Consider the following 18,902-nt stretch of genomic DNA (forward strand, 5'->3'; position numbering starts at 1 on the left):
ACAGAATGCTTTACAGCTGATGGATTTAATATTTATATTATCTTTGTACACAGAGACCTGTTTCAATCAGTGGCCCACCACGTTTATTGATGCATAAACAAATAGACGTAAATAAAGTATAATGTTAAAGAAAAACTAACTAAGCCTGTGTAGAGTTGCATTGGTTACAGTCAGACCACACATGTCTAAAAACTCTGCTGGACTGAATGAATGGCAAAGTAAGTCTCATTTTACCTGAATGTTGATGTCTCCCATATATGCACCAATCTCAAAGCTAGTCACCCTCATTGTCTTATTGTACACAAATAGATACGCACTAAGTGGTGATTCATCTGACTGACTTTAAATGTTTACTTCAGGATAAGACAATGTACATTGTAGAACAACTAGACCTGAAATTAAACCCATTTAAATGCTTCTTAAATTCTTGATATCTTCTTCAGAGTAAATCAAATCCAGACATTCTGTCTGCAAAGTAAGTAAACAAAACAGGGTCAATAGCATGACTCAAACACATTCCCTTGATAATCCATGGAAATTAATTTTTACTCCATTATATATCTCCAAATATGGCTTAGGGTCATATATGGCAGAGCATGGGAAGAGCAGTCCAAGGCAGCTAGAATGTGGTATACCACCTTTAGATAGAAGCAGACCCTACCAATTGGCTTCAGAGACAGAAAATGGTTTTTGCATCTTCCACTGAGCTGAAGAAACAGTTAATTGGCATGGCTGATAAGTCTAGGTTGTGACTTGGAATAGAAAGGATTAAGACAGACAGGTAGTTTTTAAATGGCTGTTTAAATTAAGGCAATGAAATAAAAAATAAAAGCGTAGCAGAAATAAAATAGAAGCAAAATGAAAATGGAAGAATGACTACCAAAAATATTAAACAAATACATGACATTCATGATTGTGATCACTTTGGACAAATATGACAGGAAAACTGGATGAACCAGTATTTAAAAATACATTCTACTTGATACATAGAGAGATGACCTCCTCCCTGTAAATTACGTCAGAGAATGCTCTCAGCAGATGGAAGGTAGAAATGGAATTTCCAGAAGATCTCAACATTGGACCAACTATGTTTGTATCAAAGTCAATAGTAAAGAAGCTTCTAAAAAATAAAAAAAAAAAAGACAACAAAAACATACCAGCATTTAATACTGTTACCTATCATGACATAATGGCAAAAGCTGAGCTATAAAGGCTTAATAGACCAGTGCAGGAATGAATTATTACAGGGACCTCATTCTGGACAGGAGGTCATATTCTGAAAGGGTATATATATATACCCTTTATATATATATAATGGTCAGATATAATGGTGCACTTCACTTCACATCCTTCACAATGAGAAGCGTGTGTTGAGCATTTCTGAAGATCAGTGCTGGCTGCTTTGTTCAATTAATGGATAGTCCTACAACACTGAGTACATGAAATAGTGTATGGAGAACCTCTTTATCTATTTCCATCCAAAGATGTGGAAACAAGATTAAAACTACTTGCTTTACTTTCTGCTAAACATTTTTTTTTCTAATGACATCACTTTACTCTGATTTATGTGAGTTTTAGCTTCAAGAATCACTGGTCATTGCTGAATGCAAATAAGCACAAAGGAAAATTACATAAAGTTAGAACAATTGATCTTTCAGCATATCAAATGGTACCTTATAAAATTTCCTGTAAATTCGACCTGAAATACTCCCATTGTTGGCTGTCATCAAGTAGAGCAGGGTCACTTTGGGAAAACCCATTCTCGGTGATGTAAATTAGAGGGTTATTATATATATCCCAGAACAAGAGAGCAGAAGTTTTATTCAGAACAGATGTAAGAAAGCCCATAAAATCAGATGCATTACCCTCTATCTTTTCTAAGCTAAAACTAAAACTAGTTTTCATCAAATTGCAGTGACCCTATTAACTTAATTTTCCATGAGCTGACCTTTTATGACTAACAATGGAAAAGCAAAACTGTGCAAATATCCATGAAGACAGTGAAATGACTTATTTTAATGAGAAGTCTAAAATATCTTTCCTGCATTAGCATCTGCTTATTGTGACTGCTCCTTAACCCCTTGGTACTGGCAGTCACCAGAAGTCCCATTGCCAGGGGTCGATCCATGCCAAGAATGCCTTACTGCTGGCATGAAAAAGATAATTTTTGGAGCTGAAAAGATGATAAAACACTGGTATTTCTTTTCAAACTGTAAAATAGCTATCAAGTATAAAGGCAATAAGAAAACAATAAGGCTTTACTTTTTATAGCTGGCACACAAGCATTAAATTAAGAATCCCAAGGTGACTTGTTTATTTATATCTTATACAATGTCTAATGCCATCCAGATGGGCTCCTCAAAAGAAAACAAATCACCAGTATTATTCGGTGGATTCTCAGATCCCCTTACTGGCCAGCTAGTAGTGGTTAAATTGTCCCGTGAGCCTTACGTCATACTTTGATATAACACAGAAGTCAGTATAAACCCCATGGTACTTCAGCGAGCCATAGACTCCCAGTTGCAACAGACCAAGAGGGATCCGTTATTTGCTCAGCCACACATGCCATTGAGACACTTAGCCTCTTGTCTGTGTTTTCTTGATCATAAGTGAAACGATTCAGAGCAAAGAAGTCAGCAGTACACAAGGCCATCATTTTTAACTCTTTACTAAGTTCTAGAAGCCTTTACGATTAGTAACATTGAACTAAACATGTAGCAGGACTTTACAATGGCTTGATACTCACCACCAATAAATACTGTCCTGACAAAGCTTTTTAAGGTAAAGGACATGTACCCTTCCTTGTGGTTTGCTACCAAATTTACAGAAATGCTGCCAATCTGAGTTCAGAGCTATAGGCACAGGTCCACGTTGTTTTCTCTAATTATCTTGACATAACGGTGCCAGGCTTTAGCATGAGCTTTTATCAAATTATGAACTGCCTTGTAAGTTCTGGTGCAAGATTCTGTTGTAGCAGGGGCTATACCTTTTCTACGACCATGTATAGCAACAACATAAGGCTCATTAATAATGATCCAAAGCTTCACTCAGTCTTCAAATGCTTTGCAGCAATATTTTGCACAAATTATCAAAGCTCTGAAAGATCATTTTAGATCTCCAACCACCTTCATCTTCTAAAAAACTGGAGTAAGTCAAAGCAATACTGTGAACAGGATGTAATTTTCCAGGTTACTAATTATTTGCTGTAATAATTGACTCCTGGAAATACTGAAAAGAATAAAGGGGTTAATTTATTAAGTGTATTACATTTTAACGCATAAAGAAACCACACTGCACATTTTGCTCTGTTATGAGATGCAAAAATTCTCTCTCAACTGTATGCTGACTACTGTGACAAGAGCCCAGAGTTGGCAAAAATGCTCAGCACACAACACATTTCATTCAGGCACATAAGACGAAAAGAGGATGCAAATTTTCAAAATAGATCAGTGGACAGCAACTCCCCAGGAGAAAAATAATTCTGATTGGTGCTGGTCACATGAAAATATAATCCTTTCATTTTAATTCCCAAATGGCAGCCTAGCTGCATGTACAAGATCAAAATGCATTGGAAAAATCCTGGCACAAGAGTTGGACAGGTAGATTTGTTCTAATGAAAGAATTTCTCTCCTTGAGAAGTGTATATTTTACAAAGTTTAGTTCCATACTCAGCAAGTTAAGTAAGACGATCTTTCATGATTTGAACTTTGTTTGCTGGTAAGCTGCTTCCTCCAGGCTGTTCTTTGTCACTCTCCATGCCAATATCAAGACAAAGAAGACACTACCAATGCGTTTAATACCTTGCAACGATGAGAATTCAATCATTTCCTCATTAGATAGGGCAACTTACCAAATCTATGTGAGATTTACAACTTTTCATGGGGCTCTGGTATATTTTAGAGTTTGGGGTGTGGTCTATTTAACTACTAGCTCGAATGTCTTGGCAATAGTTTATCCAAGAAACCAACTCTCTTCCTTTTACACCACCATTACACAGACTGCTCAATCCTTCTGGTGCCAAGAAGGATTTAGCTCACCTCCTTAAAATCTCATGACTTCCAACCTCACTTGTCCCCCTTGATAAGACAGAGTTCAGCTATAATCTCTTGGATGCACTGTTAAAAGTGGCCAGCACTGGGGATGCATTTCTAGAGGCTTAAAGGGAATTCACCTTCTGTTCAGATTTAGTAGTGGTTGACATGAATATGTTTCCTAAAGGACTATTTTTATGCTGCTCCGAGTTCACTGCAAGTTTAAATATCAAAATACCTTAAGCTCTCACATAAGCATTTTTAATTTTACCTAAATCCAAACGCAGCTACATTGCTTTTTAAGCCTTCTGAAAATATTAGATATTGCAAAACATATCATAAGCTCTGGTTCAAAGAGTATCAATTAGCATGCTCTTTTACTAGAACTATCTGGTTTAGTGAAATAATTGGAAAAGGCCAACAGTGGCCTAGAATTATTATTTGTTAAGCTACAAGGCTCCAGCCAGGAGTAGTTCTCCATCATGCTGGGGAATGGAGAAATCAGACAGCTTTTGCTTCAGAGACTTGGTCTAAATATACCAAAGTGTTAAAGAACCTTAGTGGGTTTTAGACTCCCACATATCCTAAAAAGACATAGCTGCTTAGGAAATGTCTATCTTGAGGATATGCTGCAAACACAAACAAAAGTCCAAACTAAAAAATGATTTCTAAAGTTGAGAATGCAGTAGAAAGTAGGAGGAGAAATTAAGAGAGAATAAATTAATTGCACAGATCAACAAAATATAGGCCTATGAGATTGTGGATGGTTTGTATTATTATTACCAATGTGTGAACAAAAGATGTTTTAAATCCAAACAAGAAACCGGTTCATTAATAGATATGCCTGTATTACATCGTACTATGTATTTCCAGGGGTTTGTAGGTTCATCTTGGTGTGTATTGATATTTAAAAATGTCAGCAGAGAATCCTGCATTAACTTCTTCTTAAAAAGACAATAATAAATTTCAGATTATCCTATCTTCAAGTTAAAACTTAAGGACTTGTGTCAAATGGCTTTTTTTTAAACACAGCATATACTGCAGCAATCAATTAAGAACCCAATATCTAGACAGTGACTTCTTGTAAACAAACATGTGCATACGCATCCTTTAACACAGAAAGACTCAATAAGTGTGTTTACCATGTAATTCACAATAAATCTCACAGGTAGTTTGCTTTTCCATCCGAATACATCACCAGAAGAACCGAACTTCTTAGGAGATATGCATATGAGTCTCAGAAGGCACCCTCATAAAAAGAGAAGGAATTTACTGGAACTGGAACTGTAATTTTTGATAATTCTTGCCATTTGCAACCCATTTAGTGTAAAACCAGTTTGTTTCTGTTATATTTTAACAGGGAATCATTTGATCTGGTTGTGTGTTAACTGTTGCTGAAAGAACTGCAAGGTTTACTACATAAATTGATTTGAGGAAAAAAAAACAAACACAAACACAACAAAAACAACAACAAAAAAAGCCTCTTCACTGGTACACGATCCCATTCTACCACATTGGGAATCATGCTTCTATGGGGGTTTTCTATTCTAATAATAGGTAATAGGGTTTTCTATTCTAATTTTCAGAGTAGCCTGATTTAGTTTTTATGGCTATATTTGTGGGTTATCTAAAAGCAGAAATACAGAAGAAATCTTTCTTCCAGGAAAGTGTACAGATAAGGGATTTTTGGAGACACAACAAAATTATGGGATTACAGTTTCTAAGGAGCACTTTATCACTGGAAAATGAAGGATTATTCTTCTCTCCTTGCTATTGTTTTTCTCTCCCCATCTTGATTCCCTGTCTGAATGCTGAAGTGAGGCAAAACATGCAACTCTCCAAGACTTAACAGCCCCATCGCGACTACTTCTGTCCTCCTCCACATCTGCACCCAGTGTATAGCAGATAACATTCTGCTCAGAACAGCTTTTAGGGCACAAATAACATTGCTAAAATACTTCTCAAACAAACTGTGCAAGTTTTAACCTAAAATCAGACACACCCTACAGCAGTGCTGCTTTAAGAGCCCCCACACCCACTGAGTTGGAAACAGAATGGTTTTAAAGGTTTTCAAATGCCCTCTGTTTTAGGTGTGAAATTGGTAGGGAATCTCTTGGTGAGAACAATTTTATTTGAAAGGACATTGCTCTAAGCTTTCTAATTCTTCACATGCTCTTTATAAAAATGTTTATATAGAAGATGATGGCCTTTCCATGCTAGGCAGCTACAATTGCTTCAACAGATCACTGCACAAGAGAAGTGAACTCCTGCCTAATGAAAGCTAGCCTACTTGGAGTTTCTCCAGTGCCCTTTCGCTAAATGTAAAGTTCATAATATTAATCAGGCAACTGCTTATACTACAGATCAAGTGAACATTTTCAGAAATTACAGCTGAGTTTTGTCAAAATTTTAGCTTCCCTTACCAAGTGTCTACTTGCATTCTCCCAGTCTGACATCCGAGAAACAAAAGCCTGTTCAGTGGGCTGTTCAGTGATGTTGCACAGTGCCTGCAGCACTAGCTGAAGGAATATCAGGACAGGGAAGAAACTACAAGGACTCAGCCAAATTTAAATTCGTTGTGCCACAAAAAACATTCCAAGGGAAGTACAAGCTGTGCTAGTAAAAGTGGGCCACATATTGTAAACTTTGGTAGCAAAGGGAAGGCTTCCATTCAAGCCTCTACGGGATGCTGGCACAGTTTTTGCAGTCATGCTCTGCAGGGAAAATGGCTGGTTGGTCTGTTTACAGCAGATCCCCCAGCCCCCTCATTTGAATTCCTGAAACAAAAGCTCCTTCACTCTCTAGTGAGAAATGTAATCTGCAGGATGCAGAGGACAGACTGCTGCCTCTTGAATAGACAAGCTCTCCATGACCAAAATCTGCAGAAGAATATTGCTTCTACTTCCTAGTGCAGATCAGGATAACCTGACTGACATTTTCTAAAAAAAACTTGTCCCTTTGTAGCCTTCCATCTTTGCAAGCTTCAAAACAATGAAAGAAAGGAATTATCAAGGTAAACATTGCCCCTGAAATGCAAAGCTACATATTTTCTTGATAGAATTGAGATTCAGAAGAGTAGGAGACAGAGCTAAGATTCAAAGGTTCATCCAAACGTACTTTGCTTTTGTTTTTCCTGGAACATCATCCTCCCAGAATAAAGGAGACCTCAGCCAACTGCTTTTTCCCATCCTTCCTAGTTCAGCTTCAGTTGCTTTTATAACTCATAATTCTCCTTATTTCTTCTTTTTTCCATTCCTTATTTTTTGCAGGGAAAACTACCATTTCCTTTCTTTTCCAATAAGTCATCTTCATCTTTTCCCCAGCCTATGCCAAAGGAATTAAAATTAAATCAGATGTGCAACAGATTCTATACCTGACATCTAGTAACCCAGCTGGCTTGTTTATATGTTATATCACTTTATGCTTAGACTTCTGCATCATCTGTTGAGATTGTGAAAATTCTCTTCAGAGTGTGGGCTGGCTTGTTTTGTCATAGACATAGCTGTTAGCTGAGCCTAAAGAATCCCCTGTAATGTTCTAAAGAAAATATCTGGAAAAATTATGTCCCTCTTATTGTAAAACTGTCAACAAGAAGTTCATTACATCAGAGTATGCTGATAACCTATCTAAATCTATTTGCCAAGTAAGAGACTTCTCCATTGCAAGCCATCCAAAAATATCCTCATGGCTAGGATTCTTGTAACTAAAAACATTCTGATGTAGCAAAATGATTTAGAGTAACAATTAAACTGATGTAAGCAAAAATACATAGGAAACATAATATTAATCCTATCCCAAAAGATTGTGCTATCCAAAGGGATCTAGAATATTAATTAGTAAGTTGTTGCAAACCTATAAAAAATCATCCCATAATTACTCTGAAAAAAGTTGCAATTTCAAAGCTACGCTGCAGAATAGCTTACTGGATTAATTATGCCAGACTGCAGCAATAACCTTGAATTAAAGCTGCAACCTTCTATTTTTAAGAAACAATTGCCTTTCTGGTTGATGAAACCTGTCGTCCCATCAGGTAACAGACGTGACCAGGAAAGAGAAAAGCGATAATGAGTCAATCCAAGCTGTTTGATACATTTCAAATCTTCCTCCCACAGAGTGTAGCTGCCACAAGCTACATCACCAGTCTGGTTCTTGAAAACTCGATCTCCTCCCTGATGGGTGAATGTGCCCCAGACATTAAGGCCCCTTCCATCTGTATTCCAGCCTTCTGCTTGAAAAACAAAACTTGGTTGTTACACTTTTGACATCAGAAAGCATATGTTGAATGTAAATATTTATCACAAAGTAGGCACAAGAACCTCAGAATCCTAAGAGAAAAGCTAGTGATATTCCCTTCCCCCTCCTCATATCATTTAAAGTAGCTAGGAACTTTCAAGCATTAGTATATATTTGCACTAGGTTTTGCATTTATTCATATTTTTGCTAGCTGCTAATTATTTGAAAATCCTGTTTCTAAAAGCACTCGGAGTTCTGACACGCTTCGTATTTCCTTAGCCAAAAATCTGATGTTTGCAACTCTGGAGATATTACAGGTTTTCACAAAAGGCATTTTCTAACACAGCTTCCATCCATAAATGTAAAAGATCAGTCCATATCAAAGAAAGCCTTTAGGGTATGAGAAATACATCCAACAAATAGGCACTTATGGCTTTCTAGATGTCCTTTGAAAATCCTGACAGTCTGTTAAAAAGAAAGGAATGCCATTATGAGCTATGGCCCTAGGCATATACAGGCTGAATTAATAACACAGCTCTGCAAAACTTCTGCTTTTTGCCTAGCCAAACGTTCACAGAAATGAATTTTAAATGTTCAAAATCCCTGCACCATTTTCTTCACTCTCATAGACTGGAGAAATTTCTTTGCAATTCCAAAACAGAGGCAGTGAGATTATCTTTAAAATATTCGAAATCTCACTGTTGTCTGAGATCACACATTCTTAACATTACATACTATTGAAGCCAAAGAGATGTACCTTCCTTCCTGATGAGTTTCTTTGTCTTTCCAGAGCAATGCTGTAGCAGAGGTAAACATTCCATTTTTAATGTGGAGAGCTCTGTAAACTTAAACTCCTGCAAAGTGTGATTTTATCATGAAATCCAAATGACCCCATGATGGCCAAGCACATTCACCAGCAAGATTTTTCAGAGCTCCAGTAAATGCTCTGTTACAGTTTTACTCTCTAAAAACTAAAATGACATTGTGTGTTAAAATCACGTATAAATTAAATATCAGTTGGGTTGTAAGATTAATAACTATATAATAGCTACATATCAATCCTCAATAAAAGTGTTTTAATAATCAATTAGTATCACAGAAATTAGAGATGGAGGAGAACTATTAGGAGGTCATTGAGTCCATCCCCTGCCAACGCAAGATTGCTCCCTTAAGTATATTCAGTACTTAATACACATCTGTCTTATTAAATCTAAGTTTAATGCAAGGTTAAGCATATTGAAGACACTTAATTTAAAGCATTACTAAAATTTGTAATATCCCTTCTGTAACCTAGCTTTTCAAAGATCATTGTCACATTTCATGTTCTTTACAGAATTTTATTGCAGCACGTGAACACTGATACATCCACATTTGGTTGGTCAGTCAATTAAACTCTTATGTGGGACAACCTTCAAAGTAGGTCAAATTTTAGATCCAGGCAGCTTGAGTTTCTCGTTATCTCAGACTTTATCATAGATCTTGTGCTCTGTGTGCATGCTCCTCAGAAAAATGCCATACTGTAAGTTTTCCTGCCCTGCTTTCGATTTTAAATATGCCTGCAAAAATAAATTTCAGAGGAGTGCATGTAATAACAATTAATAGTAGTTCTTTTGTGATACTCAGAACTTGGAAGCCCTTAAGAGCAAGCTTCCACATCAGTGCTATAAGCTATAGCTCCTTTTCACCACGGTGGGGTGAAGGGAAGCCAAAAGCTCCCAGACTGGGCACCTAAGACACTTTTATTTAAGAATAAGCAGCAAGTGCAAATGCTGCACCATTGCTTTTTTGCCTGCCTTCCTCCAGCAAAGGAGATGGGTGGGAGGGGGAAAGCACTTGATTTCTAGCAGACTGCCAGTACTTCTCTGGTGGTCACTAGTGGCTATAAAGCCCTGACTGGGGCTATGTAAACCAACCCACTTTTTCAGTGAGCCTCTCTGTACAGTGCTGAGTACCCAAGCTAGCTAAATAAAGTGCAGGAAGTAATCTAGCCCAGGCAACAGAGAACTCAACACACACTAAGATACCCTGCTGAGACACAATTAGCCTGCACAGAGCTCTGCTCTGCTTCAGCTAGCTTCAATGAACTGAGCCTGCTCCTCTAAGCTTGCTCAGAAACCTTAGCGCTGTGCTCTTACTGTAGACATACCCTGAGTTTTAGTGAACTTCGGGGCCAGGAAAAACAGTGATGGGGAAACTGATTTTACATTTCAAATACATAGGGGAGGCTTAGCTACCAAATCCTTACATGCCAGTATAATATGTCAATAAATGATGAATACAATGATGAACATGATGAAATGTGATGCATGTTCCCCATTCTCTGCAATTATCACAATGGAATAAGAGAAAATTATTTTCCTTTTAAGTGGAGCTAGTGAAGTAGGGCTATTAGTGATCAGATTATTTGAGTTTTCATATACTTTGCAAGTTTGCTTTTCCTCTAAATTAACTATGTTTTCATCCTTTGGTGTGAAATTTTCTTGGCTTTTTCTCTGCCCAAAAGGTAAAATTTTGTTTGAATTAATGTAGCTCAACTATTTGGCATAAGAAAGAAGTGAAGAAAAACACTTTTATCATTACAAGAATTTTTTTAAACTTTTCCCTCTCTTCAAAAAAAAAACCAAAAAAAACAAAAAACCAGCAAAAAAAAAAAAAAACCAGAACTAAAGCAGGGAGTTGAAATTTAGCATAGAAATGGCCCTCAGTAAGAAGAAGTGCCTTTGAGTGTTCTGCTGCAAATTGATTTTGATTTGACTGAGTCATGAACCTCTGAAATCTGCACTTTGAGCATGCAGAGTACAATTGGTATGATTTTTTAACACTTTGAAATATACAGAGTGAATAAGGTTGTGCTGTGCATAAATACATAGCTGACAGTGAAAAGAAAGTAGCCTATCAGCCTTTGCCTCATCCACTGTGGATCTTGTGATACATGCAGCAACTGAGTTTGGACTCTACAAGAACTATTGCTTCAATCATGCTGCCTTTAAGTCAAAAGCTGCACAGCTTCCACAGCTTTCAGGAGGAGAAATTCCCTGTAGAGTTTCTTACTTCAGTGGGAAAGGGGTCATTTGAGTAGTGTCTAGACCACATTATAGATTTTTTTTTTAACATCTCTCCCACTCAGAAGCCTTAGGAAAGCTCATTAAAAATACATTAAGAGAACATTATAGTTGCACTTCCAGCCACTCAAAAGGCAGGAAATTATAATGTCCTTCTGTATGCACACACAATTCACATTTTAAGAATTAGTTAGCAAAGCTGTGCGCGTTGCTGGACTCGAGTTAGGACCTGGCCCAGAATATTGATTCCCAGGGAAGAGCAGGCTGTTCAGGACATTAGGTGAAATGAGCAGAGATTGTTAAAAGGTTCCAGGCCTGGGTAAGTATTCTCACTTTCAGCAATAAGCAAGAACTACAGGCTACATCCTCAAAGACAATTTTAGATCTACAGCTCCCATTTAGTCACTGAAATCAATGGGAGCACAGTGCCAGTATGCTGCAGGGTATAATATGAGAAAATCAGATCTATATGTGTTTTAGTGGTCTCTAAACACACATTTATGAAGAGGGAATGGTTGGGGGCTTAGAGCTGTCAGTGTCCCTGTACCTTGTGGGTTTGCTTTCCCTACTCTGCCACATAGATTTTTACCATGCTGGGCAAACTGCTTTATTGGTGCCACCATTCAGTTTGGAACATGACACGTGTCAGGAGCCTCAGTAAGTCCTGCTGTTAACCTCCCAGCTCTCTGTTTTTCACACTCCTTGAAGATTCCTCACTAAGGACCCCCATGAGTGCTGACATCTACTAGGTAGTTCTCATGCCCTGTTTTGGAATAACCAATAGTAACCTTCCTAAATTAATTCTAGAAAAGGAAATAAAAGCTAATGGGAATATTACTTATTTCTTTTTTTTCCTCTTTTTTTTTTTTCTTCCCTTTTCTTTTTTTCCCTTCACTCTCAGTAGATAGTGGAAGCTCCTCCCCATTTCCAATTCCTAACCATACGGTTCTGAGATTTGTAAAATCTTTTACCCTCTTCTTACTGCTCGGGCCAGAAGCGTTTAAATGGAAGTGCTACATGTATTTGCATTAGATATAGCATCTATGCAATGAAGGAGAGATCTCTCCTTCCCTAGCTATTTGGCATTTAAAAATTGACACCTTCAATTTGAAATGCTGCTGTAGCTGCACCCCAAGCAAATCCAGCTGGAAAAGCAATATCCTCCAGCAGCAGCTGCAGAGGAGAGGCGAATACACAGCATTATGTGATGCTATGGAGATGCGGGCCTCATTTGCAGACAACAGTTTCTGGCTCGATCACTCTTGCACTTGTTACAAGCAGATTCTATACTGAAGACAAAAATAAACCCTGTGCAGCTTCACAGGCTGAAGGGCAAGCTATGCACTTTGCATATCTCAGGATTAGAGCAGAGAAGTTCAGTCACTAACAGTGGAAGTGAAGAAGGCAGCAGTGGAAAAGCCTACAGTGGTCACAGGGAAAGGGCTTCACTAACATACAGAGCAGGTGCCTCTTCTCCTCCCTCTTTTCCCCCACTGCCAGAGGGGTTTGTGGACCCTTAACACAACGTATATCCTTCAGAAAACAGGCAAAGGCTCATTTCCATCCCTTCCTAGCTTCAAAAAGCAGCAGCTTCTCTGCCCTTCTCACATCAAATGTATATCTTTTTTCTCTGTCCACACCAAAAAAATTGGTCTGTCCGTGCTGCAATGGATATGAAAGGCTGTTTTAGCCACTACGTGTTTAGCAATGGAAATCACTGAGTAGAAGAGAAAGGTTTATGTGGGAGTACAAGCAGAAGAGCTATCTTTCTCTTTCCTTGAAGTCTCATGGATACTCATTTTTTTTCACAGAGAAGCAGCGACAACTTTATGGCATGTGTGCCAGGACAAACATCTGCAGGGCAGCCCCTGGGTCCTCTCCTCTGCCTCCTGTCAGCACTGTACCTGCTGCCCTGTCACAGGCTGAGCAGGAAGTAGCCACAGGAGAGCTGGCTAAGCAGTAACAAGTGGGATGGACTGAAAGGAGTTGACTGCCCCTTTCCAGCAAACTGCAACACCTGGCACACTAGATGGCACTACTGTAATTTTTTTATTATTATTTATCTTCATTATTATTATTTTGAGTTAGAGAAGTTTTCTTCCCATTTATTATGTTATTAAAGCCACACTGCTTTTACCAAGGTCAATATTTGCACTAATTGGACCATCAGATGATAACACACACCCTTCCGAGAAATATTCACAACTTAAAAGTCAACTCATTAGCAAAATGAAAGCCTTTGCAGAGATACAGAGAAGCTGATTTAAATCCAAAGTGCACGTTACAGAACCAGACAGCGCAGATGCAGTGCAAAATGAATCAGACTTTCACAGCAGGCATGTGTTTCCTCAAGTGTCTTTCAAAGGAGAGGTAAAAGCATTATGAATACAAAGGAACAAGGAGGGAAATGAGGCACAGCATACCAACTTGTTCCCAAAACACACAATGACGCATATGGTAGGCAGACATGCCCCTTACACATTTCATAGAGATAACTGAAAACCAATGCAATTAATGGGTTAATGTTCTCTGTTGAAATCAGCCTCCTCAGGCTTTCACATGCAAGCTATTGGACAGCTAACAGTAAAACACACTGGGGACATCTTAAACCATGATTAATAGGTATTAATGAACCAGAGTAATTATACATGTTTTTTGCATCACTAATGTTATTGGTAGGTACTTTTTAAAACCTAAGTGACATTAATTATTTTCCCAGAAAATCATACAATTCAATTTCACAAGAGATATAACAAATATGGAGCTCAGTAACATGGGGGAGGGGGCAGGCAGGAGATTGTAGCAATAAAAACCCAATAAAAAGTTTTATAAAAATGTTTAACTATAAAAACAAGGCTAAAAAGTGTCACTGATGATTCCCAGGCAGGAATCAACATAGGCATAGATGGGTTTTAGGAGAGACTGAGTGGGTGAAAGATATTCCATAAGCAGTCTGGTCTGGGGAAGAGTGAACAAAATTTGCCTCAGAGGTTAAGGCAGGTTCAGAGTAATGAGATAGCAGACTATGTCAGATAAGTAGGCAGATACTGACAGATGCAGAGCTTCAAAATTCAGAGAAGCTGAGTTTATAGCAGCTAATCTCCATCTCTTCTGGCAACCCAATTCCTATATTTGTGACCTCATTTTGGGTTGTATTTCTGGATTCGTGAGCCCATTTCCTGTTGCAGATGTGGGACTTGCAGTTATATCTCCATTAGATCCACTTCATGTCATGGCCCTTAGGATGCATACCTGGCTCCTCACGAAGCCTTATTTCTCTGGCAATTTTCCCCACATAGAGTAAGCAGTCTCACTTCACCCTAAAATTCAGTGGTTCACTGCTCCATTGTTTTTTTCTAACACTTACAAACACAAAACTTTAAGAGAAGCCAGTAATACCTAGACATCATTTTTTTCAATACAAGTGTTAGTTTAGTGTAGTGTTTTGGGTTTTTTGTTTGGTTGGCTGGCTGTTTTTTTAAACATCTGCTCTGACAGAGACTATATGTAATTTAAAAAGCTCAATTAAGGTATTCCAAGGAAAAACTGAGTAGTTCTTGGACATTGAAAACACTTGGATAAAGACAGTTTTGGCAAGTCAATAAAAATCAAGAGTAATTGGGTCTGATGCCAAGAGTTGGCAGCCCATCTTTACAAAATGCTAGGCGTTGTATCAAGGTGAAAGGTGAACAGGTTTTGGTTCTGGCCCTTTAGAACACATGGGATTAATTATTATCAGACTATATTGTCAAGATGGGTTCTTCCTGACTGAATCTCTGTTTCCTATCTACGTATTATAAATATGTTTAGTAATATTTACCATGTAATTTAGAAATTAATCTTTGAAGAGGTTGTGAAAATTAAAGTCTCTCTCCTAAAACAGTACACTGTGCAGAAACAGAAGAAGGATATAGTTACTTTGGAAGTACAATTCTCCAAAACTGTTGAAGATAGAAGTTCACGTATTTCGCAAGTTGTCTTTGAAACTGCTACTCATAGATTTAGCTTCCTTCCCTGGCAACATAATGGAACAGCTATTGAGGAAAAACATTAACTAAAACACTTTGAAGTCTACCAGACAAAGTCAATTTTTAAAATAGTAATACAAAACTAATGAATGGGCAGCACAAGTTATACTGTCATGTGTCTGAATAGTAGCAGTACACAGTTTTCTTCAGGACATTTTAGCAACAAGCTTGGCTGTTCTCAATTACATTACAGAGATTCTTTCCACCTTGCACTGTTGCTGCAGCAGAGGACTTCCAACTTTGATAATCTAAATTGAGCCTTAATTAAAACCCTCTACTGGACTGTTGATTAGGATTTCTTCTCCTGTCTGCAATGTGTCAAAATACTGTTCCCAAGCTTAAATCAAATTGGAAATGAACTCTTATGGTGACTGAAATGAAGGGTGATGACAAACAATGAAGGGTAATGATAAACAATAACTTTGAAGGGAGGCATTTAGTGCAGTACACAGAGATTAGTATTACTTCTGATCTCATTTAATAGCTTCAATAATGAGCTAGAAGAGGGAGTAAATGGTACATTAATGAAATCTGCAGATCTATTAAACTAGGAGGAGCTGAACATACTGCCGAAAATGGAGAAATAATACAAGGGGTCATGGCAAGATTAGAAACACAGGCAGAATGTTGTAATGAGATTCAGTTTAGAAAACAGAAGAGTAATATTTGGGTAAAAAAGATCAGCAGACAATTACAGGTATACACCTGACATTTGGGCAGAACTGATAAGGACTGAGCAGTGATGACTAAACTTTAAGTAGCTCTTCAGTGTAAACAGTTCTACCATTAGCTCCCCTCTGCATTGAATCTGAGCACTGACAAAACAAACTATCAGTCAGATATTCAGAGACTTTGCAACTACAGATTTTTTTTTCCATGAAGAAAACTTAGAAGTAAGCCATCCATTTCATAGAGCATTGTCCTTCATGGAGTGAATGACATAACTGCAAACCACTGGCTAAAAAATAGTAAAAGCATGAGACTGAATGAAACAAAATATTATCCCACTGCTTCTGGTAATTTTATCATGTGGTTTGTTTTTTCTTAATTTTTTTATATATTGCTTAGGAAACTCCCAGTGCAATTCTATCTGCTATGAACTTCCCAATACTGTGCAATATATGTGCACAATATGTTGGAGAGCTAAAGCTAGTAGTGAGCAAGTTAATTCCACTTGAAGAGCTCCCAGAAATTGCAGAAAAGTGCAGCAAGCAAGTTCTTGTTCACTGGCAAAAATACATTGTTAATGGTGATGACTTTTGAAAAGTAGTGTTTTATAGCTGAGCATTTATTCTAGCAGATACTGTTATTGTGCACTTCACATCTGATGTATTTTCCATGGAAACAAATAGGAGGCATTACTTTTGGAGTGACCTCCATTTATAAAACCAACAAAAAGCACAGTATGTACACGTGGACATGAGAAAGATCCCTTGAGAATGAAACATTTTTGTTTCATCTCGTCTTTGTTGCTCCAGGGAGAGCTGTCTTAAGTTTTCCAGAAATCCAGTGTCAAGACATTTGTAGAAACTGCCTACTGGCAAAGTTTCCTGATGTGATTTTGCTGGGAAAATACCTGCTATGGCTAATCAGGTTGGTTGCAATTGGTTAGGATGATGTTGGGATGATTTTTAACTAAACTTTTAACACTTTTAAAACAGAAGGCCCAGAAGTCTTAGATACATGTGAAAGCAGTGCAATTTCCTGTTCAACTCACAGATTCATTGGCTAATTCTTCACAGAGCTAAATATGCAAAATCATGCACATATCACCTTCACCGCACACACCAAGTTCTGTTTTAAAACCAGTATGAGCCATTTTTTTCCCACTATGTGCACTTTGAAAGCCCAGCATCTTATTCAAGCTTTGCCTGACTTTGGAACATTATCCAGGTGTCCATAGGAATGCAAATGTGGAGGCTGAATGTGACTCTCTTGAAAATGTTGGCTTAGAACCTGGCTGTTTTGATGCTTCCCCTATGATGCTGCGACTGTGCCCTGAGAGGGAGATATGTGAGCTCCAGCCACAGCACACAGCATCAAAAAGCTGAGATATCTGAGGTTCTACATGAATGATGCAGCATTGTCCTTAATAGTCTAACAACTGATCTCCATGGAAATCACCTACCAGATTCAACTGAATTTGATGGAAAAAAATAACTTTTTTGAGAATACACAGCTAAATAAGTGGTTTATAGTGGTGTTACAACTGATGGATAGCCTGAAAAGTAAGTCCAATTATATTGGATTAAATATATATATATACACACACACATATATTAAAAAAGTCCTATTACATTAGACATCAGAGAATACACTCATAGGAGACATATTATGAGTGCTAATACTTGCAAATGCTTCAAGCAAGATGTATGAAACTACACAAAAAAGCAAAAATCAAAATTCTCATCTACACTTGGTTTTAAAAATTGGAATGTCACTTCACTTTTTTTAAGTTCTTAGAAGATTGTTTTGCTGAAACACTTGTAACCCAGAAAAAATACTATTTTGTATTTTTTTAAACCTTTTAGATATTTATGTATTTATTTACTTTAACACATGCCTAGAATAAGGTAGAAAGGATTCTGTTCAGATTGATTTTGTACTGGGGATATACTGAGTAAACCCAGTCATTTCATCATTTATGATGTATATAAAGTCCTGTAAAGTCCCACATTTTGTTTTCAGAATTAGCCAGAAATAGCGAGACTAGGTTTTATGGCAGTGAAACTGTATCTTTCATTTTCTTTTCTTATAGGAATGCTGTTTCTAATGTCACTGACTATGACTAATGACATTGACTATGACTTTAGCAAATATGCTTGAAAAGCTTCTTCCACCAGTCAGGATTAAGAAATCCCATTATACTAGTGCATTTACATAAAATCCACTTCTCTATATCAGCAATATGGAACTATCTACTATTAAGCAGCAGCACAGTATGAGAGACAGTAGCTGATATTACTTTTCAAAAGATTTGTGCTATGCCATTATGCTGTAAATATTTTTTCCTTTTGCAAGATATACCATCCATTGTACTCTTCATTTTTATCCTGAAAAATATTAGTGAATACTACTGCTTGCACCTGGAAAATGAGATAAGTAGCAGAGCAGTACTTTAATTTGACAAAGTAATCCAAGTACCTATTTGGACTTCAGTAAATACAGGTTATTTTTCAAACAACTTATGCTTCACACATATTTTTTGGTCTTCCAAACAGTGTTACAGATGTGCAGTGATGTCTGAAGATGATGTTATTCTGGAAGTATCACAAAACATGTACCTGACCCTGAATCTAAACTAACAGAATCAAAAGAAAATCAAAATTCAGTATAACTGTTTAACATAGATGCCTCCTGTTTGATTTAAACATACAAATAATAATAACAAACAAACAAACAAAAAGATTAAAGGATGTGACAGGTTTAATGGTGCAGCAATGACCTTTTTTATCATCACAGAGGTTGTCTACTTAGCACAGAAGTCAGACAGATGAATACAGTATCTCATTCAATTTAACTTCTTTAATCTTTCCCCATATTTTAGT

General features: G+C 37.4%; 1 protein-coding gene across 1 annotated transcript; it reads right to left on the reverse strand.

The window, feature by feature from the left end:
* Positions 1-1,674: 1,674 nt before the first annotated feature.
* LOC125692560 (cytosolic beta-glucosidase-like) lies at positions 1,675-13,795 on the reverse strand. The gene is given in 7 exon segments (XM_048943242.1): positions 1,675-1,798; positions 2,460-2,589; positions 3,068-3,080; positions 3,082-3,134; positions 8,029-8,256; positions 12,427-12,499; positions 13,754-13,795. Coding segments are annotated over 7 exon segments (663 nt in total).
* Positions 13,796-18,902: the final 5,107 nt, after the last annotated feature.

This window comes from Lagopus muta, chromosome 4 (genome assembly GCF_023343835.1).
Source record: "Lagopus muta isolate bLagMut1 chromosome 4, bLagMut1 primary, whole genome shotgun sequence".
Classification (NCBI taxonomy): Eukaryota; Metazoa; Chordata; class Aves; order Galliformes; family Phasianidae; genus Lagopus; species Lagopus muta.